This window comes from Eurosta solidaginis, chromosome 2 (genome assembly GCF_040869045.1).
Source record: "Eurosta solidaginis isolate ZX-2024a chromosome 2, ASM4086904v1, whole genome shotgun sequence".
In the NCBI taxonomy this organism is placed as follows: Eukaryota; Metazoa; Arthropoda; class Insecta; order Diptera; family Tephritidae; genus Eurosta; species Eurosta solidaginis.
In genome coordinates, this window is record NC_090320.1 from 233,498,389 (window position 1) to 233,525,921 (window position 27,533).

At 40.1% G+C, this 27,533-nt stretch overlaps 2 protein-coding genes across 9 annotated transcripts in view; both read left to right on the plus strand.

Annotated features, from left to right (window-relative positions):
- Snx21 (Sorting nexin 21) overlaps positions 1 to 26,547 on the plus strand; it is a 34,954-nt gene extending 8,407 nt beyond the window's left edge. For 3 of the 8 annotated variants that reach the window (XM_067767277.1, XM_067767268.1, XM_067767269.1), the window contains exon 5: positions 57 to 5,657. The gene's annotated coding sequence lies outside the window, so the exon portion shown is untranslated. Of the gene's footprint in view, positions 1 to 56; positions 5,658 to 26,409 lie in introns of those variants that run through there. The other 5 variants (XM_067767270.1, XM_067767271.1, XM_067767274.1 and 2 more) reach the window with 5 other exon arrangements.
- Positions 26,548 to 26,549: 2 nt separating this feature from the next.
- Positions 26,550 to 27,239, plus strand: Psf2 (DNA replication complex GINS protein PSF2-like protein). The gene is made up of 2 exons (XM_067767287.1): positions 26,550 to 26,794; positions 26,854 to 27,239. Exons 1-2 carry the CDS (start codon positions 26,550 to 26,552, stop codon positions 27,200 to 27,202), a joined length of 594 nt encoding a protein of 197 aa, XP_067623388.1. The 3' UTR covers positions 27,203 to 27,239.
- The last annotated feature ends 294 nt before the right edge of the window (positions 27,240 to 27,533 follow it).

A 27,533-nucleotide genomic window follows, 5' to 3' on the forward strand; every position in this document is an offset into this window, starting at 1 on the left:
ACATACGGCACCAATGACTCCAGCTTAAGAGTGATATCTTAACTGCGTTTTGACAGGGTGTTCAATATGGCGGCGCATAGGGCCGGCTATCTTCAGCGGGTGATAGAAAGATATACAGAATGAGACAGCGATAGTCAATTACAAATCAGGTGATCCAATCACTTTGGAATTTTGACGTATATGGTGAAGATATCACACTACTTTTCAATGAGCTATCTGTTAAAAAAGCTGCAACTAAATGTAAAACCTATTTTATTTTGACTTATGATTATGGGCTTAAGTATTTAAAAATGTGCGCAAACTCTGCTGTATTTCATTAGAAGAACAATCGTTGCGATAATTGTACATTGATCTATTATTTTGAGTTCTCCCACATTTGTATATTTGGTATTATATTAGTACTATATACTTTACAGGCCTGCTATATACATATATAATTATATTTGTTACTAGTAACTAAGACTAAAAGTGCAATTGTTTGCACTATTCACCATCATGCATACTCATTAACTGGTCAACCTAATATAAACGCACGCAAGTCATTTCCTGTCAAAAATGTCTCATGCACATATAACTTGTATGAGAGCAACCGAAATTGAATTTGCTGCCTGAAAACCTAAAGCTGGAGACATTGGTGCTTTATCGGTAACCGTATCGGTAACCTTTTAACAGCTGATTCGACCAACCTTATGAGAATCAATGCAATCGATTATTAGTGCCGCTAAGGTCGTAACCGTAACGTAGCCAACCAATTGGGTTTTGTTTTATCGTCGTAACGATAAACAGCTGATTACGTTAGGGATACGGATACAGCGATACGACATACGGCACCAATGACTCCGGCTTAACTCGATTTCCAATTTTTGTTCTGCGTGACATTTCAGTTTGACGTTTGCGCACATGCTTTAAGCGGCAGTTACCAACCGCCGTACGTACGGACGTTTGTCGTACGAAACACGTTTGACCGAACCCTCAAGCCCGTAGGAATCAATGTGTGCGTCTGTGTACATGTACATAACATATTTGTGTGTGTATTGTTTACAGCAAAGCACTGTTGCCATTGACCAGTTTGCATGCATGCTTATGCAAACATCAACTTTTGGAACTACAATTTTTCATGGTGCAAAAGCGGAAACAAATACTGAATAAGAATTTCTAGTTCATTTATTTGTAACCTCCAATTTTATATCATAATTTTAGGATATTTCAACAAAATTTGAAACAATCATTAGGCCTTTTTGTATAATAACTGCAATTGGTCCAAACATAGCACACAAAATATTAATAGGCAACTCTGTCTTGTGAGAGAGCGATCAGCTGACACGTTCTTACGGAAAAAATCAAAATTGTTTTGATTCCTACGTTCCGGGCTACGTACGTACGCGCGTTGAACGTCGGTGAGTTTTCGTTTACATTGCACACTGTTCGGCCTGAGTGCGTCGTAAACCGGCAGTGGGTAGGCGCACAAGGGTCGGTCTCGGATGGCAGTTCACTCCAATGAAATAAGAGAAAACACAAGAGGATTTTCCTCGTTATAATGGGTGGACTTTATTAGATAAAAGTAAAAATAATTTGGGTACAATATTACCTGAATTTATTGTGATCAGAACGGCAGAGATCGTTGGCGGCAGATGTGTACGCGTTGGCTGTTAGAATCCAAGAGGCCGGTTGTATAGCAAGCTACAACCGTTGACCCGCAAAATCCTCCGTTTTGGAGGGGAAAGGCACCCACACATCAACCCCGACATGCATATGCATGAGTGCTGACAAAAACCACACATACACGTACATGTACATGTATGCACATGCTTGTGGCGGTGATGGTGTGGGTGGTTACAAATTAATTCGAGTATCGAGTATCGATTCGCAGGGTTGCATTGGGGGGATCGCAGACAGATGCGGAAAAAGTTAGGCATCCTGCCTAAACACACACTCAAAAGTTAGGTCGTGTCAGCTGACACGTTCTTACGGAAAAAATCAAAATTGTTTTGATTTCTACGTTCCGGGATACGTACGTACGGGCGTTGCAAGTCGGTGAGCTTTCGTTTACATTGCACATTCATAAGATAGGCCGTGTCAGCTGACACGTTTTTTCTACGTACGTCCGTGGGTAACTGCCGGTTAAACTGCCGCTTCACATTGTCGCAACGCATTTCGGCAAAAAACGCCGGTTGTTTGCGTGCGCCAAAAAAACGCAATGCGGTTTTATTAGGTTGGTTGGTAAGCACCTATAAAGCTGGAGACATTGGTGCTTTATCGGTAACTGTATCGGTAACCTTTTAACAGCTGATTCGACCAACCTTATGAGAATCAATGCAATCGATTATTGGTGCCGCTAAGGTCGTAACCGTATCGTAGCCAACCAATTGGGTTTTGGTTTACCGTCGTAACGATAAACAGCTGATTACGTTAGGGATACGGATACAGCGATACGACATACGGCACCAATGACTCCAGCTTATGGATGATCGTTGAAAAAAATATAAGCGTCAATTCGGATGAAACCGAATTTCACCCAGCTGCGTGTTCCTGCAATGTTCACATTGTCTATTTATTTATTTATTTATTAGTCTACAAATTTAACAAATAATCAGACTAAATATAGTACGGATTACAGATAAATTACAGAAGCATACAAATTGAACAAAATTATAAAATACTAGAAAACCCGGCAGACATAATAATAAGCTTTTTCCGTCTGACTCGATGCCACTTTGGTGGCTGGTGAAGCATCCTCAGATTGTTTTGATAGCATTTTTTTCGATGAGAATGGAGCCAAAATATCGGTCAGAAACTGGTTTGTGCTTTGCCTTTTGGCAAAGAGGATAAATACAATAAGAGGCGTCACTCGTTATTTTTTTGGCATTTACTCGATGTATACGGAGAGGTAGTCGCTACTTTTTTTTTGGGCGAGATGTTTATAAATGTCTTCTATACATTTTCGTGGGGTATTTGTGTTTATTTTTCGACTGTATTTAATTAATTTATTTAATTCTCTTTCCAAAAATCAGAGTTGCACAAGGGGCCTACACGGCATGGATAAATGCGAGACAATTAAAAATGTCCCTCTCAGAAAACGTTTGGCATCAATTTTTTCAATTTCCAGCGAGATACTCGCCACAAAATAACGAGTGACGGCTCTTATTGTATTCATCCTCTTTGCTTTTGGGTATGACTGTTCATAATGCAAAAGAAAAACTACTAAGAAACTGAAGAAACGCATTGTTTATCTTTAACAGCTGTTTCTCGCAATTTCATTTTTGAGTCATAAGCCACCTTTTCATAGGCCGGGTCACATATACATTATGAAATCATTTGTCGGGATGGACTGTGATGCCGAGCAACGGGAATTGATTATTAGTGCTGTCTGAATGGACGTGATTTCGAGCAGCTGATGTATATTTGACACACAACAAGTAGGGCTGCGATGTGTGGGAGGTTGGAAAGGACGTGATTCCAAGCCACCCGTCCAAAGTTACTGGAGCTGGTGATAAGAGTGGGAGGTTGGAAAGTACGTGATTCCAAGCCACCCACCCAAATCATTGCGTATTTAAGGTAGTCAGCAGATATTTTTTTTATTACGTATAGTGAGTCACACGTATCAATGTTTTTGCAGTGTTTATTGAACACAGTACACAGACAACGAAAGGTTTGTGCATTTCAAAATTCGATCTGTATTGGCTCATATCATGGTATAATTACCAGGTCAAGTTTGTTTGCGAGTTAGCTGTGGTTCGAATAGCTCACTTTTGCATGCTTTCTTACCCTGATGAAATAAGATTATTATGTAGTATCCTATTTTGATTGAGATATGAAGAATAAATGCATTATAATGGCATTCCAAAATGATTCAAAAATCTCAACCAAAACGATTGAAATATATTCACGAATATGATCAGAAAATGACTGTGAAAAGCAGTCAAATATTACTCTAAAACTATTAAAGCTCAATTTTACAATGATATCAAATATGAATAAAAAGCGTTTCGAAATAGGAATCATAAATGATTATTCAAGAATAATCACATTTATGGTACATTTTTCTCTAGACGATACGTTAATTTTCGAACAGAAAATGCTTTTAAATTTGAAAGTTTTTAATCATCTTGGGGTATGATATTTAAATATTTTTTGATCAAAACTTTCAATAAATACTGGGTGGAAACTATTTTGTTTTAATTTGTAATGTTGAATACATAAATGGTTTTAAGCCCAATCCCAAGTTCTATGCACAAATAAAAGCTATGGTACTTTACTCCTAAGTTCTACGCATGCCAATTAGTATATATACAATACAAGGTAGCGGAAAACACTTACCACGTAGCAACATCTTCTGCATCTGTACTTCTGTAAAAACAGACTCCACGGCAGACATTACGATGGCCGTGTTGGCAATATTTCCTTTCAATTTTTCATTCTCCTCACGTAGCTTAAGATTTTCCACCCTCAAGCGGGAAATTCTGATTCCATTGCACACTGGAGTAATATTTCACTAAATAAATTAAATTTATATGAGGTATTAGAAAGACTAAAATGTAAAGTGAATAAACTACGGGAACTTACTGCGTCTGGGTTTCACAGCTTATTTGTTGAACATCATGTATATCCTTTTGTGTGCTGCAGTTTTTCCGTGCCAAGTATTGGCTTTTCGCTCCAAACGTGTCACTTAAACAAAAAAAACCAAACATGTAGAAGGGACTTTATCAAATAACTTGCATATATTATCTTACTTTTCTTTCATATTAGAGATGAAAGGTTCACTTTGTAGCGGCGAAAGTATTGTCCGAAATTTTGGTAGATCACCGTAGGAATTACGGTTGGGGACGACGAGACAACATTCGTTTTTAACAAACTCTTGATTAGTACTCCTAAGTCATAAATAAAATTATATTTCATTTTTTATCTTGCACCAATCGGGAAACTGAATACTTACATAAAAGCCGGTAAATATAGCGACGGAGTGGAGTTGGGCATCAAATTTACTCTTTGCGCTCCCACAATTAGGTCAGAGGCTTGAAAATGGAGCGAGCAAATGAAGCCGTTTTGCGGAAACTTAACGCCACAAGCCTTTTCCCAATTTTTTCGCTTCCTTGGATCTTGCGGGACTGTGAAAAGCTTCACACCCGCTTTCTCCCTTCTAATATTGCACAAACAACACTTTCCCATATTTAAATATGCACAAAACACAAGTAAATTCTGTTTTCTTTCTTTACAAAAATTTGCAAAACATTTAAAAACCACTGCGTATTAAAAATTTTCACATCAAAAGTAAATAAACGAAAAATGTAAACATAAACAAAGTTTGACATTTTATGACCACCTTCGAATGAAAAAACATGTAAAATGCAACTCTGATGCTTTTACCTGGTAATTGTACCATGGTTTAGAGCTACAAAAAATAACACCTAATGCTGCAGCTGGGTATAAACATATACTTATTAGTTATCTCGAAATAATTTAAAGTTTTTATTTATGTAACATTAAGTTTGTTTTATACGAATTTATTTATGATAACTACTTATGTATGTAATGTTAATTGCAGAAAAATCTATATACATATTTAAAAAAGATTATTTTATTACGTTGTATTGTACATATCGTGAATATAAACCTTTTTTGTAGTAACAATATTGAAATGTATAAACAGTATATTCCCACCAATTGGTTTTCATTTTTAAGTTTTTGAAGAGTATAGTGCACTGTACCCTAAGGGTTTCCTATGCCATTGCCTCTTCATTGCACTTCTAAGCCGATCACTCAGAGTTCTGCACTCACAATAAATTTCGGCGTAGCAAATAACGTAGTAAACAGCCCTTGGTCGGAAAAAATTCCGAATTGCTCCGGTACATGGAACCGGCTGTCGTTTGAAGCGTTTTGCATCGTTGATAAGTTTATACCAAAGTATCGTTTTGGTAATAGTCTAGTTGAGGGGTCGACTGCTAATACGCTACCAAAAAAATCGAGAGAGGTGTTAAACGACGCGTCTTAACATCAGTATTAAAAATCTGAAGGCGGAAAATAAAAATTTTAACGCGTTCAAAAGATATTAACGAAAAAGACCCGCGGGTACCTCCGAAACCGGGGGTCGGATCCATATTATTTTTGCGCAGAACATCTTTCTGCGTTGGCGGCCTTCGGCCACGCCTATAAAAAATAACCCTGGGCTACGCCATGCCAAGTCCGGGTGTGTGGTATAACCGTGGCTACCGCCACGGTGATGCACAATTTTTTTTGGGGGTACAAACACAACAACAACCACATGGAAATCGCCAACTTCAACTGCAAATATCTCCGGACAGAGATAAAATTTTTATTTCCGCCATCGGATTATTGTTCTCGAGATTAATACGCGTCTTTTGACACCTCTCTCGATATTTTTGGTAGCGTATTAGCAGTCGACCCCTCAACTAGACTATTACCATCGTTTTAGTCGTAGTACGGAAAATTAGCTGTTGTTGTTGTAGCGAGAAAGACACTCCCTGAAGGTTTTGGGGAGCGTATCGGTGTTCATGGTCCTTTGCCGGATATACTTATTAGAGATATACGCCGCGCCGATTTTTGTTTTTCGCACGCCGCCGCCGAATGGCAAAAATATCGGCGGCGGCGGTGGCGGCGTCCAGCACGTTACCATATTTTCTACTCGTTGAAGACTGTTTAAGTCATTTATTAGCTGTGTTTTTTCTCATCTATATACGTTTACGCTTAAACTTTATATGTACTGCTAAGCGACAAACTTTAAATACACCTCTGAAATTGAAGCATAAAATTAGAGTAGGGGGACTCATGAAAGCATATAAACTTATAAGGTGTAAAATTATATCCATTTACACACACGGTTGTATGAACGCACCTAGTAATACTCTTGATAAACTTGATTGTTTATCACCTGTATTATTGCCAAACAAAATTTTTTTGATTGTTATGCAAATTAAAAAATGCCAAGATTAAGTGAAAAATCAAAACTAAAACGCCTTTACTTGCTGATGTTGGAGATTTCTGATGAAAATGCCTGCTGTAATGTCTGCAAGGTTGCATTCCTTTGAGTTTACCGCGTTTACACAATGAAATGTGCGCGCAAATTTATACAAATTGTGTAAATGATTTTTCATACAAAATTTGACAGCTCGTTTACGCGCTAGATAAATTTATACGTTTACACACTTTATAAAGCATTTATACGGTTACATGAGTCCCCCTAGTACTACTAAATTCCAATACGCATTATACCCAGATGTAACTGAAATATGTGTCTAAGTTTCACCCTCTGCACTAATTCTATGTATTCTATGCGCGTCCAGTATTTATCACAACTGATTCAGCTATATGTTAAAACACAGAAATACAACGTAGGGTTGTGCCTCCGCTTTTCGGTACACCCTGTGCTGTAGCTAGTTGTTTAACCACTGCCGCTAGATTAGCATTATCTAAGCGAGGATAGGCGTTTTTTTTCATGCGCAAACGAAACTTATACGCGTGTAAAACAAAACACGGCTATTGTTCATGTCGAAAATTTGTCGGATATGGTTGAAAGTGGTATCAACGGATGCGCATGACTGCCAGTTATAAGAAACCAATTGCGAAATTGAACTCTTTCTAACTGTTCGAAAGTTATTTAAAAACACAGGCGCTTTCGATGTCAGCTTAACACTGACTTTGCATCACCCAATTCACGAAGTTATTAAAACAAAACACTAAAAGAAAAGTTATATAATAAATTTATATGCTCACTTTGCATGTTTTTTTCAAAAAATTAATAATTAACAATAAATTCAAATAAAATGACCCAAGGCGAACATGTTTTCAAGTTGTCCTTAAGTTGTTAAAAAAAAGCAAATTACCCAAAAAAGGTGCCGATTTAAAAAAAAATTTATATTGTGATTGGCTGAAAGAATAAGCGAAATCAGGATGCAAAATCCTTTTGTAGGTTCTAGGGGCATAAACATTCCTTTGAAATGATTCTTACCTCATACTTAAGTTGAGGACATATGTACGTATGAGAAGGGTTTGAAACATCACTTGGGATTACATCCAAACATCTATTGTTTATTTGCGAAACTATACAATAGCGTCTGAAATGTTAATTTTGATTTTCACACTTCATCCTTCAACACCCAAGTCTCCCGGTTTGACATTTCCTAAAGTTTGCGGCCATATCCAAACCCAGTGCCTTGAATTGCATCACATTGATTATAGCCTTTCAACCAACTTTAAATATCACCTACACGTTACGGCTCCTTTAACAAATGTGAATACGTAGGCACATATAATACCAGGTGAGGCTCTGTCCTTCGCAAGAACACTCATAGTGGTGAAACAAAAGCTTTCCCAAGACAGTCGAACTAATGACCGTATGTGCTACTATCCTAACGTAGTGGACAGTCGAACTAGTCTGAAAACTGAAGCTACGCGGTCATTCATAATGAGATCTCATATCATAAGGCCGGAAAACAGCAGTTAACATATTTGAACTTAAAATCGGTCGACTCTCATTCTAAAATATCGTTTTGTTTTAACGAAGACTATTGAAATCAATGTTGGGAACACAAACGTCTGCAAACTTTGGTCTACATTTAAAAAAATTTATCCAGTGTCCTTGTAAAATTTTATTAATGTAGATGCCTCGAGGATTATACGATTTTCACCCATGAGTTACGCAATGACATCCACTTCGACTGCTTATGATTTCGAGGGCGGCATCCTTGGCCGAATAGTCACTCCCTAACGTTTCAAGGTGTTTCTCTGGTGTAGCTCGGTAGCATAGCGCGACAAAAACATCTGTTAAAAAGTCTTCAGAGCTACACCTAGAGCTTCTAGGAAAATGACGTCAAAGAAAGCATGAGTTCGAAATCGCAGTCCTATATCTTCTGTGCTGGCATATGGTGTGAGGTTCAGGAGACGTATAGCGACTGGTGGTCGGGATTCCTACTGTTCGCATATCGGGAATTGTAGCTCTTAAAAACAGCCGAAAAAACTGGAGGCGCCCTGTGCCACGAGAGTCATGAGTATTAATAGACCATTAACCAACCGTAAGTCCCTTTGTGTGTGACCGCCAAGGAGCCACAAATGATTTAAAGAAATTCTGTTCGCGACGATTATTAGGAGTTAACCCCAGATAAAACTACGCTTTGCACGAGATATACAGACAAACGTGTGACCATTTTATGTATCTCTATTTCTTTTCAGCAGACGCAGCAGTACCAATCCCAAAGACTGGGGTTAGGTTCGAAGCCTCTCTGGAGTAAGTGAACGAGGGACAATCCCTCCGCAAGGAGCCACTCCTGAAAAATTTTGATCGATCTGCAGGATTTTGAGGCAAAAACCCCGGATCTTTCCGAAATGGCCAAAACGTTGATTTCCTTAAATACATACCACAAAACCTTTCCTAAATATTATTTTTTTAAATAGAAAAATCAAGCTTTTTAAAGTAAGAACACCGGCGTACACCGGCGCGCCGCCGCCACCGGTATATAATAGAGCCTACGCCGCCACCGCCGATGAAGTGATCGGCGTAAACCTCTAATACATATATCCTGTACGTTCTGGTAACAAGCACCATTACGGTACAAGCCCGACCATCTCGTGAAAGATTTAATATGATCACATTGACCCTTCTAGGCCATCCCGCCACACCTAGTTTCATGGTGTACTTGGGGTCGCCAGAGTCTCGGCTGCTGAAGAAACTGGATCCGTCACGGGTTGGTGAGGTTGACAATTGTGTTGGAGAAGCTATAAATTTCGCTGGCTACCCTTTGAAAGGATTGCGGGTAAAAGTCTAGTTGAGGGGTCGACTGCTAATACACTCCCAAAAATATCGAGAGAGGTGTCAAAAGACGCGTATTGACCTCGACAACAATAATCCGAAGGCGGAAAAGAAAAATTGTTCTCTGGTTGTTGTAGTGTTGTTGTGCCCACAAAAAAAATTGTTAACATAAGTGTTTTGCGCGGATATAGTTTTGGTCTCCAAACCGGTTTTGGACCCACCAAGGGTAATTGTTTATAAGCGCGGCCGAAGGCCGCCAATGCAGAAAGGTGTTCTGCGCAAAAATACTAAGGATCCCGTCCCAGTTTCGAAGAGACCCGCGGGTCATTTTTCGGTTTTTCGTTAATATCTTTTGAAAGACTTGAAATTTTTACTTTCTTCCTTCGGATTATTAATACTGATGTCAAGACGCGTCGTTTGACATCTCTCTCAATATTTTTGGACGCGTATTAGCAGTAGACCCTTCAACTAGACTATTACCGACCTCAGTACTAATAATGAGGCTCGAAAAAATTTTTTAGCTAGTCAAAAGAAAAGAAGAAAGACACAGTTTTTCACCCTGTGTACCATGGTATAAATATTACAAGGTAAAACCGGTGAGAGCCGAAATGACGTTTAAAAAATTTTAAAATTCTCACTGCTCTCACATTTTTATACTCAGTTGAGCAGAGTTCACAGAGTATATTAACTTTGATTGGATAACGGTTGGTTGTACAGGTATAAAGGAATCGAAATAGATATAGACTTCCATATATCAAAATCATCAGTATCGAAAAAAAATTCGATTGAGCCATGTCCGTCCGTCCGTCTGTCCGTTAACACGATAACTTGAGTACATTTTGAGGTATCTTGATGAAATTTGGTATGTAGGTTCCTGGGCACTCATCTCAGATCGCTATTTAAAATGAACGATATCGGACTATAACCACGCCCACTTTTTCGATATCGAAAATTTCGAAAAATCGAAAAAGTGCGATAATTCCTTACCAAATACGGATAAAGCGATGAAACTTGGTAGGTGAGTTGAACTTATGACGCAGAATAGAAAACTAGTAAAATTTTGGACAATGGGCGTGGCACCGCCCACTTTTAAAAGAAGGTAATTTAGAAGTTTTGTAAGCTGTAATTTGGCAGTCGTTGAAGATATCATGATGAAATTTTGCAGGAACGTTACACTTATTACTATATGCCTGTTTAATAAAAATTAGCAAAATCGGAGAACGACCACGCCCACTTTTAAAAAAATTTTTTTTTAAATTCAAATTTTAAAAGAAAAGTTAATATCTTTACAGTATATAAGTAAATTATGTCAACATTCAACTCCAGTAATGATATGGTGCAACAAAATACAAAAATAAAAGAAAATTTCAAAATGGGCTCCGCCCTTTTTCATTTAATTTGTCTAGGATACTTTTAATGCCATAAGTCGAACAAAAATTTACCAATCCTTGTGAAATTTGGTAGAGGCTTAGATTCTAGGACGATAACTGTTTTCTGTGAAAAATGGCGAAATCGGTTGAAGCCACGCCCAGTTTTTATACACAGTCGACCGCCTGTCCTTCCGCTCGGCCGTTAACACGATAACTTGAGCAAAAATCGATATATCTTTACTAAACTCAGTTGACGTACTTATCTGAACTCACTTTGTATTGGTGTAAAAAATGGCCGAAATCCGACTATGACCACGCCCACTTTTTCGATATCGGAAATTACGAAAAATGAAAAAAATGCCATAATTATATACCAAATACGAAAAAGGGATGAAACATGGTAATTGTATTGGTCTATTGACGCAAAATATAACTTTAGAAAAAAACTTGGTAAAATGGGTGTGACACCTACCATATTAAGTAGAAGAAAATGAAAAAGTTTTGCAGGGCGAAATCAAAAGCCCTTGGAATCTTGGAAGGAATACTGTTCGTGGTATTACATATATAAATCAATTAGCGGTACCCGACAGATGATTTTCTGGATCACCCTGGTCCACATTTTGGTCGATATCTCGAAAAGGCGTCCACATATAGAACTAAGGCCCACTCCTTTTTAAAATACTCATTAACACCTTTCTGGCGATATTTCGAAAAGGCATCCACCTATAGAACTAAGGCGCACGCCCTTTTAAAATACTCATTAACACCTTTCATTTGATACCCATATCGTACAAACAAATTCTAGAGTCACCCCTGGTCCACGTTTATGGCGATATCTCGAAAAGGTGTCCACCTTAAGAACTAAGGCCCACGTCCTTTTAAAATACTCATTAACACCTTTCATTTGATACCCATATCGTACAAACAAATTCTAGAGTCACCCCTGGTCCACGTTTATGGCGATATCTCGAAAAGGTGTCCACCTTAAGAACTAAGGCGCACGCCCTTTTAAAATACTCATTAACACCTTTCATTTGATACCCATATCGTACAAACAAATTCTAGAGTCACCCCTGGTCCACGTTTATGGCGATATCTCGAAAAGGCATCCACCTATAGAACTAAGGCCCACGCCCTTTTAAAATACTCATTAACACCTTTGATTTGATACCCATATAGTACAAACAAATTCTAGAGTCACCCCTGGTCCACGTTTATGGCGATATCTCGAAAAGGCGTCCACATATACAACTAAGGGCCACTCCCTTTTAAAACCCTCATTAATACCTTTAATTTGATACCCATATCGTACAAACACATTCTAGAGTCACCCCTGGTCCACCTTTATGGCGATATCTCGAAAAGGCGTCCACCTATAGAACTAAGGCCCATGCCCTTTTAAAATACTCAGTAACACCTTTCATTTGATACCCATATTATACAAACGCATTCTAAAGTCACCCCTGATCCACTTTTATAACGATATTCCGAAAAGGCGTCCACCTATAGAACTAAGGCCCACTCCCTTTTAAAACACTTATTAACACCTTTTGTTTGATACCCATATTGTACAAACGCATTCTAGAGTCAACCCTGGTCCACTTTTATAACGATATTCCGAAAAGGCGTCCACCTATAGAACTAAGGCCCACTCCCTTTCAAAATACTCATTAACACCTTTCATTTGATACGCATATAGTACAAACAAATTCTAGAGTCCCCCCTGGTCCACCCTTATGGCGATATTTCGAAAAGGCGTCCACCTATAGAACTAAGGACCACGCCCTTTTAAAATACTCATTTGATACTCATATCGTACAAACAAATTCTAGAGTCACCCCTGATCCATCTTTATGGCGATATCTCGAAACGGCGTCCATCTATAGAACTTAGGCCCACGCCCTTTTAAAATACTCATTAATACCTTTCATTTGATACCCATATCGTACAAACAAATTCTAGGGTCAGGCCTGGTCCACCTTTATGGCGATATCCCTAAATGGCGTCCATCTATAGAACTATGGTCCACTTCCTCTTAAAATACTCTTTAATACCTTCCATTTGATACACATGTCATACAAACACAATCCAGGGTTACCCTAGGTTCTTTTTACAACATGGTGATTTTCCCTTACTTTGTCTCCACAGCTTTCAGCTGAGTATGTAATGTTCGGTTACACCCGAACTTAGCCTTCCTTACTTGTTATTTTTATATTCAGTTGAGCAGAGCTCACAGAGTATATTAACTATGATTGGATAACGGTTGGTTGTACAGGTATAAAGGAATCGAGATAGATATAGACTTCCATATATCAAAATCATCAGTATCGAAAAAAATTTGATTAAGCCATGTCCGTCCATCCGTCCGTTAACACGATAACTTGAGTAAATTTTGAGGTATCTGGATGAAATTTGGTATGTGGGTTCCTGGGCACTCATCTCAGATCGCTATTTAAAATGAACGATATCGGCCTATAACCACGCCCAATTTTTTCGATATCGAAAATTTCGATATGGTGCAACAAAATACAAAAATAAAAAAAATTTCAAAATGGGCGTGGCTCCGCCCTTTTTCATTAAATTTGTCTAAGATACTTTTAATGCCATAAATAAATAAATAAATGTAAGGCGCGATAACCTCCGAAGAGATCTAAGGCTGAGCTTCTCTTCCAATTTTAATGACATAAGTCGAACAAAAATTTACCAATCCTTGTGAAATTTGGTAGGGGCTTAGATTCTAGGACGATAACTGTTTTCTGTGAAAAAGGGCGAAATCGGTTGAAGCCACGCCCAGTTTTTATACACAGTCGACCGTCTGTCCTTCCGCTCGGCCTTTAACACGATAACTTGAGCAAAAATCGATATATCTAAACTCAGTTCACGTACTTATCTGAACTCACTTTGTATTGGCATACAAAATGGCCGAAAACCGACTATGACCACGCCCACTTTTTCGATATCGAAAATTACGAAAAATGAAAAAAATGCCATAATTCTATACCAAATACGAAAAAAAGGATGAAACATGGTAATTGGTTTGGTTTATTGATGCAAAATATAACTTTAGAAAAAAAACTTTGTAAAATGGGTGTGACACCATATTAAATAGAAGAAAATGAAAAAGTTCTGCAGGGCGAAATCAAAAGCCCTTGGAATCTTGGCAGGAATACTGTTCGTGGTACTACATATATAAATAAATTGGGGGCCCCCACAGATGATGTTCTGGGTCACCCTGGTCCACATTTTGGTCGATATCTCGAAAACGCCTTCACATATACAGCAACCACCACTCCCTTTTAAAACCCTCATTAATACCTTTAATTTGATACCCATATCGTACAAACACATTATAGAGTCACCCCTGGTCCACCTTTATGGCGATATCTCGAAAAGGCGTCCACCTATAGAACTAAGGCCCACTCCCTTTTAAAATACTTATTATCACCTTTCGTTTGATACCCATATTGTACAAACGCATTCTAGAGTCAATCCTGGTCCACCTCTATAACGATATCCCGAAAAGGCGTCCACCTATAGAACTAAGGTCCACTCGCTTTTAAAATACTCATTCACACCTTTCATTTGATACCCATATCGTACAAACAAATTCTAGAGTCACCCCTGGTCCACCTTTATGGAGATATCTCGAAAAGGCGTCCACCCATAGAACTAAGGCCCACTCCCTTTTAAAATACCCATTAACACCTTTCATTTGATACCCATATCGTACAAACCAATTCAAGAGTCACCCCTGGTCCACCTTTATGGCGATATTTCGAAAAGTCGTCCACCTACAGAACTAAGGCCCACACCCTTTTAAAATACTCATTAACACCTTTCATTTGATACCCATATCGTATCATTTGATACCCATATCGTACAAACAAATTCTCGCTTCCCAAGGCAGTCGGTTCTATGTACCGGAGCGACTCGGGATTTTTCCCGACCAACTGTCATTTCAGTGTAACCCCATTTAATTTGTTGCATCCCTCCCACAAATTGTCATCCTCCCAGCAGCTCCTTGCTGCCTCCCAGCACTACCTTCCAGCAGCCCCGCTGCTCAGCAAGCCACAACAAGTACCCGCTGCTGCTCGCGCCCCACGGCGCCAACAACTCAAACAGCTACTACCACTCATAACTACTACCTTCGTAGTAGAGTCGGTAGCAATGCTGAGCATCAGCCCCTGGTCTGGGTATAACGTCTACAGGAAAGACCGCGAGAGCGGAGGTGGAGGCGGTCTCGCGTTTATCATACACCACTCTGTGCAATATTATATATTTGATCCTGGCATCGACCGCAGGGACAATGTCTTAGAACGTCAAGGCCTATCTGTCCGGTCAGGCGATGCAAACCTAGAAATCATTAACATCTACATCCTTCCTGCCACCTGTTGCCCCAGTGGATACCGCCCTAATATCAGAGCCTTACTCACTGGCAACAATCGCATTATCTTAGGCGATTTCAATGCCCATCACGATCTATGGCACTCAAACTTGCGGGCGGACAGTAGGGGTGAGATGTTGGCGGATCAAATAGAAGAAACGACGTTCTGCACAATAAACGGAGACGCCCCCACACGTATGGTAGGAAGCTGTCACAGTTCGCCAGATATCTCAATCGTGACCGCAGAACTCGTAAACTGCGTTAACTGGCAGCCGATGGTAACATTGGCATCCGACCACCTGCCTATACCTTTTTCGCTCGAGCGTACCGCCGACTTCATCGTCACCGAAAAACGCACTTTCATAAACTTCAAAAAAGGAAAGTGGGAAGTATATAAATCTTATACAGACAACCTCTTTGCTGCCCTCCCTATCCCGACTGATGCCCGCCAAGAGGAGCGTGCCTTCCGTAAGGTCATTGAATCCGCCTCGGCACGTTTCATTCCCGTCGGGAGAATTCCCGAAATCCGGCCCCACTTCCCGGCGGAGGCCGCAAACTTAGCGAGGAACGTGACCTTATAAGACAGCTTGATCCAGGCGACCCCCAAATAAGGGATATAAACCAACGCATCAGATTTTCTTGTGGACGAACACAAGCGGGCGAAATGGGAGGAGCACCTAAGAGGTTGAAACCTCTCTACCGGTGTGGGTAAACTTTGGTCCACCGTAAAGTCCCTATCGAATCCGACTAAGCACAAAGACAAAGTTTCCATCGCCTTTGGCGACAAAGTGCTGTCGGATGCGAAAAAATGCGCGAGCGCTTTCTGCCGACAATATATAATGCATTCTACGGTCGACAAAGATAGACGGAGGGCCAATAGACACGCAGATAAACACTAATTCAGCGCGTCACCAATCACCATCACCGCTGAAGAGGTTGAGGACGCCATTGGTCGTGCTAAACCATCCAAAGCAGTGGGCCCAGACGGCATAGCCATGCCGATGCTTAAAAGCCTAGGGAAAGAGAGTTTCAAATATTTAGCGCATGTCTTCAACCTGTCTCTTTCCACCTTTGTCATACCCGAGAAATGGAAAATGGCCAAGGTGGTCCCGCTACTAAAGCCTGGGAAACCAGCTAGCATAGGAAAGTCGTATCGTCCGATATCTCTCCTATCGCCAGTAGCAAAGGCAAATTTGCAGCTAGCCTCTCATCAGCATGGCTTCAGAAAACTCCATAGCACTACCACCGCGCTAAATGCCATTAGCATCCAGATAAATTGCGGTTTAAATCAATAACCCCACCATAGAACAGTACTCGTAGCGCTAGACCTATCAAAAGCTTTTGATACGGTCAACCATGGCTCGTTACTGCAAGACCTGGAAGGGTCTACCCTTCCCCCATGTCTTAAAAAGTGGACCGCAAATTATCTGGGTGGTCGGCAGGCATCGGTGCAATTTAGAAACGAAACATCAAAAGTAAGGAGAATTAAACAAGGGGTGCCACAGGGTGGTGTCCTATCCCCACTTTTGTTTAATTTCTACATATCTAAGCTACCTTCACCACCGGAAGGAGTCACAATCGTTTCCTACGCCGATGACTGCACAATAATGGCCACAGGCCCAGGCCCAAAGATCGATGAGCTATGCAATAAAATAAACGGCTACCTCCCTGATCTCTCCAGTTTTTTCGCCTCGCGAAACCTGGCATTATCACCGACTAAATCTTCCGTGACCTTATTTACAACATGGACGTCACAAATGTCGACCATTTTGAACATCCACGTCGATGGCACTACGCTACCAACTGTCCTACACCCCAAAATCTTGGGTGTGACGTTCGATCAGGATCTACATTTTGGTGAGCACGCAGCCGCAATTGTTCCGAGAATTCAGAGCCGTAACAAAATCTTCAAATCCCTCGCTGGCAGTACCTGGGGAAAAGATAAAGAAACGCTCATGACTACATACAAAGCAATTAGCCAGCCGATTACGTGCTACGCGTCACCCATATGGTCGCCAAGCCTAAAAACTACCCACTGGAAGAAGCTGCAGGCCTGCCAAAATACTGCTCTCAGAATTGCCACGGGCTGTCTTCTTATGTCCCCAGAACACCATCTGCATAATGAGGCGAGAATACTCCCCATCAGGGAGAGAAATGAGATGCTGACCAAACAGTTCCTGTTGAATACCCAGAAACCTGAGCATCCCAACAGACATCTGATTGATGAACCAGCACCGCCTAGGGGCTTAAGGAGTCATCTCCGTAAGAATTTTGAGGATATACGGCACCTGAGAACCCAGTCGTATGAAGCGAAAAAACACAAGCAGGTCCTTGGTGAACTCCATAAACATGCTTCGGACCTTTATGCCGGGAATTGCCCGGTGAATCCAGTACTCAAAGAAAAGTATCCAAAACTCGCGGAAGAGGAACGCATACTTCCCAGGGAAACGCGTGTCACTCTTGCTCAACTTCGTTCTGGATACTGTAACAGGTTAAACTCTTACCTATCCAGAAACAACCCCGACATACAAAATGTATGCCCCGCTTGCAATGTGTCCCCACATGACACCAACAATCTCTTTAATTGTAATGTGGAACCAACGCCTCTAACACCCCTTTCCTTATGGTCCAGCCCTGTTGAAACAGCAAGTTTTCTTGGACTCCCGTTAGAGGATATTGATGACAATTTGTGATCGGCCGCGGCTGTTAGGTAGGGCGAAGCATTGCTACAACAACAACAACACAAACAAATTTTAGAGTCACCCCTGCTCCACCTTTATGGCGATATCTCGAAAAGGCGTCCACCTATAGAACTAAGGCCCACTCCCTTTTAAAATACTCATTAACACCTTTCATTTGATACCCATATCGTACAAACAAATTCTAGAGTCAGCCCTGGTCCACCTTTATGGCGATATCCCTAAATGGCGTCCACCTATAGAACTATGGCCCACTCCGTCTTAAAATACTCTTTAATACCTTCCATTTGATACACATGTCATACAAACACATTCCAGGGTTACCCTAGGTTCATTTTCTGGTGATTTTCCCTCATTTTGTCTGGATTGCTCTCAACTGAGTATGTATTGTTCGAACTTATCCTTCCTTACTTGTTTTATTTTGGGTTTGTTTTCATAACAAATATAAAACAAACTGTAATATATTTTCATATGAATTTAATTAGCGAGCTTTGCTCATATTGCTTTATACAATGGTTTTTGTAATTGATGTTAGAGAAAAATTGTAAGTTTACAAACGGCGATGGTTACTAGGACATGTTTCTGAATTTCACTTCTTCATCAGCTAGCTTTTCGGGAGCTGAGCGTTGAACTCGAATCTCCAACATTCAGATCATTGCAAGCCTTTAGCTGCTAAGCCATATGAATGTCCCGTTGTTCGCTGTACAATTGGTCTCTAAGAGTTGCCTTTTTTGTTTATATTCCTTTTGATCACCATGTAGGCACATACACTCTGTATGTAGTTTATTCCTAATGGTGTGAATATGATTTTTAGGCGTAATTCTACACGACAGCATGACACTCTTAATACACGTCCAAAAATATCAAGAGGGATGTCAAAAGACGCGTTTTGGATCCAGGATCGCGAATCCGAAAGCGGAGGTAAACAATTTATGGTCTGTCAAGAGATATTTGCAGAAGAAATTTTAAAAATTTGCATGTGGTTGTTGCAATTTTCATGATTTTGTGGTACCCACAAAGAAAATTGTGAACATAAGTGTTTTGTGCGGATATAGTTTTGGTCTTCAAACCGTGTTACCTTGGGTGGGGTAATTTTTTGTAAGTGCGGCCAAAGGCCGCTAATGCAGAAAGGTGTTCTGCGCAAAAATTCTATGAATCCCACCCTCGGTTTCGGAGCACTCCGGGGTAATTTTTCGGTTTTTCGTTAATATCTTATGAACGAACTAAAATTTTTTTTCCGCCTTCTGATTATTGTTGTCGAGGTCAATACGAGTTTTTTGACATCTCTCTCGGTACTTTTGAGCGCGCATTACCGGTGTCATGCTGTCGTATAGAATTACCATATATTTCGGCGTTCTAACATTAATATTATAATATTTTACCCATAGTCGAATTTTTTTTGGTGGAAATAAGTTTTTTGGTGGGAAAGAAATCTCAAGGGTCAACCGCATTCCAGAATTTTCAATTTGTTATGTATGAAACGAAGTGGTAACGACACACACTGAATTAATTTACTATCATTTTGGCAACTCTGTTTTGCTTATTCTTTTTTGTTCTTTTTTATTCTTTAGTATTAACTCAACACATTTTATATTGAAATGTTCATATTCACTCATATTAAATAAACTGAGTAAATATACATATACAAAAGTGGTGTCAAAAGTGGGATTAAAAAGATGAGCCTCACACCGGAAGATTTGAAGAGGGTGATGGATGCATTGGCGGGGGCAATTCGCGAGGCTGTAGAGGGGGCGTCCCACAGTGCTGGGGCAAATGCAAATCAGCGGGCAGCAACCAAACCGCCACCGTTTAGTATTGCAGAATACAAGTCAGAAGACAAATCCTCAGTGCAGGATTTTTTCACACGCGTAGATCGGGCCTTACAGCTGAGCAAAGTTCCAGAAGAGGAACAACACAAATTCGTATTCGTGCATATGGGGGCAGAGCTGAACGCCGCACTAAAAATACTTGTTAGCCCAAAGACACCTGACTCGCTGAAATACAATGAAATAAAAACCGTGTTAATTCGCCATTTTGATGGCTCACGGAACAAGTATGCTGAAAGTATCAAATTTAGACAAAGTAAGCAAGAAAAAGGCGAATCGATTGCCGAGTACGCTCTTCGTTTAAAAAAGGGCGCTGCATATTGTGAATATGGGGACTTTTTGGATAGGATGTTAACAGAGCAGTTACTGTATGGCGTGTAGTCACGCTATATTTGCAATGAGGTTATAAGTAAAAAACCAAACAATTTTACTGAGGCATACGAAATTGCGCACACAATCGAACTAACACAAAGTGCAACAACAGATCTGAAGCGTACAGAGTAGGAACAACCAAGTGAACCAACGTTTAAACTGGGATACGAACCAGTCAAAACAAAAAGAAATGCAAATGCTGAAAAGTTGACCAAGAAGCCAAAAGAAAAATCCGCAAATTGTTACGGATGTGGGTGTTGGCCCCCAACTGCAAATTCAGTAGCTCCAAATGTTTTTCGTGTGGAAAATTGGGCCAAATTGCAAAAGTGTGCAAGGCAAAACTAGATCAGATTTCAGAGGATGAGCTCGAACCAGTTCAGCAGCTGAACAGCATTAATGTATGTAAAGCTGTAGACAGAAAAATGCTTCACGTAAATATCGATGGAAAGCAAATACAGATGGAGCTTGATACGGGTGCCCCATGCGCCATTATTAATTATAAAACTCTTCGCACTATAAAACCGAATTTTAGATTATTAAAAACAGATAGACGATTTACAAGCTACACGGGGCATAGAGTGAACTGCATGGGTAGGGTTGTAGTAACCGCATCAATGGGGAGGACTAAGCGGCGCCTGTATGTTGTCCAAGAAGATTTCGATACACTTTGCGGCAGAGAATGGATCTCACAATTCGCACGTGAAATTAACTTTTCGGAGCTATTTTCGTCAGCCAGGCAAATTAACTCTATAAGTTCAACCGCGCCAAAACTTTCAGAAAACCAACGAGAACGGCTGCAACATCTCCTTGCAAGTTACGAAGAGGTCTTTGACACGGCAGCGGGTAAGTTGAGAGGGCCGCCTGCAAAAGTGAAGCTGAAGGCGGGAGCCACACCAGTGTTCGCACGAGCACGCGAAATACCAATGGCATTGAGAGAGGCGTATACCAAGGAAATAGATCGCAAAATCCAGTCTGGCTTTTACGTGAGAGTAGAGCATTCGGAATGGGCTTCAGCAACACATGTAGTCGCGAAAAAAATGGAGATATTCGCATCACTGGCAATTACAAGCCAACGGTTAATCCAAGAATGATTATTGACGAACATCCGATTCCTAAAGCGGAAGACTTGTTCAATAAAATGAAAAAAGCGGCGATATTTTGTCACTTGGATATAACCGACGCATATACACACCTTACGATCGACGATGATTTCGCACATGTTTTGACATTAAACACAGCTACACACGGACTTGTACGACCGACTCGTGCGGTATATGGGGCAGCAAATATTCCAGCTATTTGGCAAAGAAAAATGGAGACGCTCCTGCAAGGAGTGCCAAACGTTTTAAATTTCTTTGATGACATCTTGGTGTTCGCGGAAAATTTTGAAGAGCTGCTGAGGGTTTTGGCGACAACGCTAAATCGCATCAAATGCATCGGTCTACGCTTAAATAAGTCAAAGTGTGTTTTTGCTACTCCATCGGTGGAGTTTTTAGGCCATCGCATCGACGCACAGGGGGTGCATAGATCTGACAAACACATTGAAGCTGTACTGAATAGCCCCAAACCAACGAATGTGGAGGAGCTACAGCTATTTTTGTGAAAAGCTACTTACTATAGTGCATTTATCCCAGACCTGGCGACGAGAGCGCGACCATTGCGCGATATGGTGAAAAGCGAAAAATTTCACTGGTCCAAAGAGGCAAATTCAGCCTTTGAGTATCTAAAACAGGCGCTGGTTTCTCCACAAGTCTTGATACCCTACAACCCGGCACTACCGGTTCTACTAGCGACGGGCGCGAGTCAAACAGGGTTGGGAGCGGTGCTATCACATCGCTTAGAGAACGGAACTGAACGACCCATTGCAGACGAACACTGAATACTGCAGAACAGCGATACCCACAGATGGACAAAGAGGCACTGGCAATAGTATGGGCAGTTCAGAAATTTTTCAAATATTTGTACGCGCGTCATTTCACGCTAATCACAGTTCATAAACCGTTGTCACAAATTTTACAACCAGACAAGTCTCTACCAGTACTTTGCATTAGCAGAATGGCTAATTACGCAGACTTTCTGAGTAGATTTGATTTCGAAGTGGTGTATAAAAATTCAAAGGCAAACGCTAACGCCGACTATCTTTCACGGGCCTACCTTCTACGACAGCAACCGTTACAGGTGGGACATGTGCGGCAGGCATATACGGATAATCCAGACGAATACGACGAGTTCGACAACTTTGTGATTCACCAAATCAACCAATTACCATTAAGATCCGACAAAATTGCAAACGAATCCAAAAAGACGAGCGACAGTAAAATAATTAAACTGCTGGAAACAGGTCAATGCTTGAAGAGGACAGGATACAAGTCCCCAGAAGTGAGTTACAAACTATCGTCAGGATGTTTGATGTTCGAGCATCGCGTCGTCATTCCACCAAAGTACAGAGCCAAACTGCTTGACAATTTACACACATCACACCTAGGGATTGTCAAGATGAAAGGAATCGCCCACTCATTCATATACTGGCCGGGCATTGACAATGATATCGGGAACATGGCGAACAAATGCGAATCATGTGCAAAACAGGCAAACAAACCCGGGAAAAGTGGCGATCATCATTGGGAGTATCCCAAGGGACCGTGGGAACGCATTCATATTGACTACGCGGGGCCGTTCGAAGGAGCAATGCTACTGATAATCTCGGATGCGTATAGGAAGTGGTTAGAGGTGAAAATCACTAAATCAATTACGGCGGCCGCGACAATTACTTTGCTGGACGACGTATTTGCGGCTTATGGCGTTCCTCAAACGGTTGTATCTGATAATGGAACAAATTTCACGTCCGCGGAATTTAACAACTTCCTGACTACAGTCGGTGTTAAATATCACAAATACTCAGCACCGTATCACCCGGCAACTAATGGACAAGCAGAGCGAAGCGTACAGACGGTCAAGAACGCATTGAAAGCAATGGGTACCACGAATAGTTCTTTGCAGGAAAACATAAAGGAATTCTTGAGACAGTACAAAAATGCACCACATTCGACAACAGGCACCTCGCCAGCACTATTGTTTATGGGGCGGCAGCTACGAACACGATTGGACTTGATTCGACCAGAGGAAATCTCGAGGAAAGTAGAGGAAAAATAATAAATGCATCTCAAGAAAAAGGGAAGAGAGTCCAAGGTAAATCAAAACGTATACTTCCTGTCGGGTAACCCGCGAATTTCTAAGTGGCTCAAAGGAACAATACACGCCCGTCTAGGGGATCTTCACTATCAAATACAATTCAATGGGAAAATGATAAAAAGACATGTAGACCAAATACGGAAGTCACACGCGGGGCCCGATAAAGCAACACCGGAAGTGAATCATCATGAAACGAGGGTTGCAGCTAAAGAGAACGGCACAGCTGCATCGGGTATAGTAGAAAACCACGAAGAAGTCGAAGCACCCATAGAATCACCACAAAATATATCATTGGGATCAGAAGAAGATTTGGAAGGGTTCTCTATTCCCAACACTACAATAATACAGGACGATACACCGCCATCGCATTCAACACCAGCACGGCAGACGACACCGGAAAGAGATCCGGCACTAAGCGAGACGCCGGCAGCCCCTCGGCGGTCGACCAGACAAAGGAAACCGAGAGTTCCATTCTCACCTTAATTCCTGCAGAGGAAGGAAATATGTTATGTATGAAACGAAGTGGTACCGCCACACACTGAATTAATTTACTATCATTTTGGCAACTCTGTTTTGCTTATTCTTTTTTGTTCTTTTTTATTCTTTAGTATTAACTCAACACATTTTATATTGAAATGTTCATATTCACTCATATTAAATAAACTGAGTAAATATACATATACAAAACAATTCAAGAATTGTATTGTGGTTTCCCGCAAAAAGAAGCATCAGGCCACGATCCTCTTCTGAGGAATTTTCTTCAACAAATTGTTTAGAAATTTATCTGCGTCCGCGACGGAAAGAAAAACCCGACTTACCGCCAAGGTGTACGGAAGAGATCATACATTGTAAATTTTACCAAGTAGCGCAACTAACAGCTGATCGGTGAAAATTCGCACATTCACACGAACAGTTCTCGACTCAGTTTCAAAACAAAACTTTAGATTATTTAACTCAAATTTTAAAGTGAGATAATCTTTACCAATTTATGTACATAGAATATATAAGGCGTTTTTGTTGTTATTAAAACAGTAGTTTTATTTTTATTAAAGCTTTTATCAATTTTTTTTTTAATTTTCAAAAAACTCCGAACACCATTCCTTCATTTTATGACATTCGACTGCCTAGTCCACTGCCTTCCACTCTATTCGCAACATAACCTCTGTTTAAGTTGCCAAACTATATAGTAAACAATGGATACATATTTACTAATAATAACAATTTGGTATGATATACATATATCTGAGGAGATTCGTGTATTCGTTTTTCTGGCTCATCTAAAGATATGTTTTGTGCCGACCCATACATTTATCTGCTAATTCGGACGAACTTTTGGTGCCAAGGTAATGCCGAGGGACAATCAATACCATTTATAAACATTTTTTTAAATTTTTTTGATAGATAGGCCAACACACTGAGCGCCAATTCTTTGTTACTGCAATACGTCTTTGGAACTCGCTACCTACAAGTCTTCGACTCTTAAGTAATGCTCTGCACTTCAAAAAAGAGCTAACATCATTTTTTAACAACTCTTAAACTGGATCTCAAATTGTTGTTGTTAAAATGTTCATTTCTAAGTCCTTTTCCTTTCTCTGTGTGCTCTTTCTTTATTTGTTAAATACTATTCAATCTATAACCAGCCAAAGGTTATCATCACTACTGCTGCATTTTAATATTTATTAATTACTTTTCTTTAGTTTTAAGATTTACATTTACATACATAAATATTTCACTATTGTGCATTATATTTAATTTAATTTGATTAATCTAATTAATTATTATTATAAATGTTCAATTTTTATAGCTCATGCTATTTATGACTAGCACTGTTAAATAATTTGTCAAAATTGTTGTGCTAGGAACAAATTTTCAAATAAATACATACATACATACATACACTAGCTCTACACCACGGCGGCAGACTTTGACCGTTCAGCCGGTAAATTCAGCCTCCACGAACTATCATACTCCAACTGGACGATGATGTTTAGCTAAGCTGCGAAAAGCTACAGCGTTTTTGCTGGCGTGGGCAAGTTATTGGAAGATCTCCACTGAGGTCGAAGAAGCAGGTGGGGGAAGACTTTGATCTCTCTTGATGCCCCCTGTTGGCGTCAGTTATCGCCAAACAGGGTTAGCTGGATTGATTTCTTACACAACGACCAATTAAAAAATGTATCTTCCAACCGCGAGGAAAAGGACCAAAACAAACCAAAGAATACCTCCAAGATCGTTTTTTTCCGCAGTAGTGAGGACACTTGAGACAGGTGATCTCTTATAAAGTGAAGTTTCAGCATATTTAAGGGTTAAAGGCGTATCAACCAAGTGAAGAAGGATGAATGAAAAATCAATAGGGGTGGTCTCCAACATTCGCTTCTTAATTAGAAGAGGTTAAGAAGTAAGGCCTTTTCTTTTCTCCCTTTGCAAAAATAAGACGTGTTAAGGCATCAATTATATTGGTAACTCATTTTTTTGCCATATACATAAACACCGATTCCCAAAATTTTCGGAATATTTTTTCACTTATTTCATAAGCATTTTATTTTTTTGGCATTTAAAAAGTGAAAAATGTCAAACCAACAATTTTTTTGTATTTACTTTGGTTTGGCATTTCCACAAAGTTTGAGAGAGTGATTTTAAAATTTGTTTAAAAATCAAAAAACCAATATGGCCGCCAAGAAGAGTAAATGGTTTTACCTGGTAATATTTATACCATGCTGTGTACAACAAAATTACAAGAAAATGAAAATTGCTAACATCAACTGTTAATATCTCCGAATTGAGATAAAATGGATCTTTTCCTTTCTAGGAATATTAATACACAGGTTACGACGTATGGCATCATCGTTAAACTACTTTCCAACATTTTTGTTTTGATCTCTTATTCCACAATTGTTTACAATTTTGGCGGCTTAAATTTTCTACAATCAACGCCAAAAAATAAAAACGATGGAGCCTTTTGTTATTGAATTTATTGGAGAAAAATCAACAATTGGTATTGTACCAAACTTTTCATTTGATCCTTTACATTTGATATCGGGTAGCGTAGGACCATTTCGTGCCGGCCTGCCAGTTCACGTACCACTTTGGCTTGGGATACATCTTCGAAAACAACAAAAATGCCGTATTGTGCCACCTGAATGGATGGATACAGAATTGCTTGAGGAGATTAAGGAAGCAGAAAAGAAATCAAAGTGAGCAATTCTGTTGTGGGGAATTGTTTTTTGCTTAACGCTGTTTTCAATTGTTTCAGATTTTTCACAAAAATGCCCAGCGAACATTTTATGGTGGAAGCTCAGCTGATAATGAGTACAGCACCGGATGATGTACCACGTTGTGAAGAGTTACGTACGATAATCAAAGATATTTTCGATATACGTGAATCTAAATTGCGTACATCCATTGATGCATTTATTAAGGGGGAAGGCACCTACGCAAAGTTGGATAATTTGACATTATTGGAAATACATACTGTTCGTCCAATTTTGCCACATTCGCTAGATCATATTGCACGTTATCAGCGTACCGCATTGGCAACGCAACGCGATACATCTTCACTAGGATTAAGTAATACAATGAATATGAGTAATTTTTCACAATAATTTGTATATAAAAGAATGTGCTGCAGTGGTTAATGTTCTCTGCGTGTTTTAATGGAGGAGAAATGGAACCGCTTCCCAAGACAGTCGGTTCTATGTACCGGAGCGACTCGGGATTTTTCCCGACCAAGGACTATCATTTCAGTGTGACCCCATCTAATTTGTTTCGTCCCTCCCACAAATTGTCATCCTCCCAGCAGCTCCTTGCAGCAGGACTGCTCCATATTCTCTTACTCCGGGAAGGCATCGAATCCAATCCGGGTCCGTCTCCTGACCCCGGTCCTGAGAAATGGTTTTGCTGCATCTGCCGGAAAAGAATCTTTTCAGGACGGTC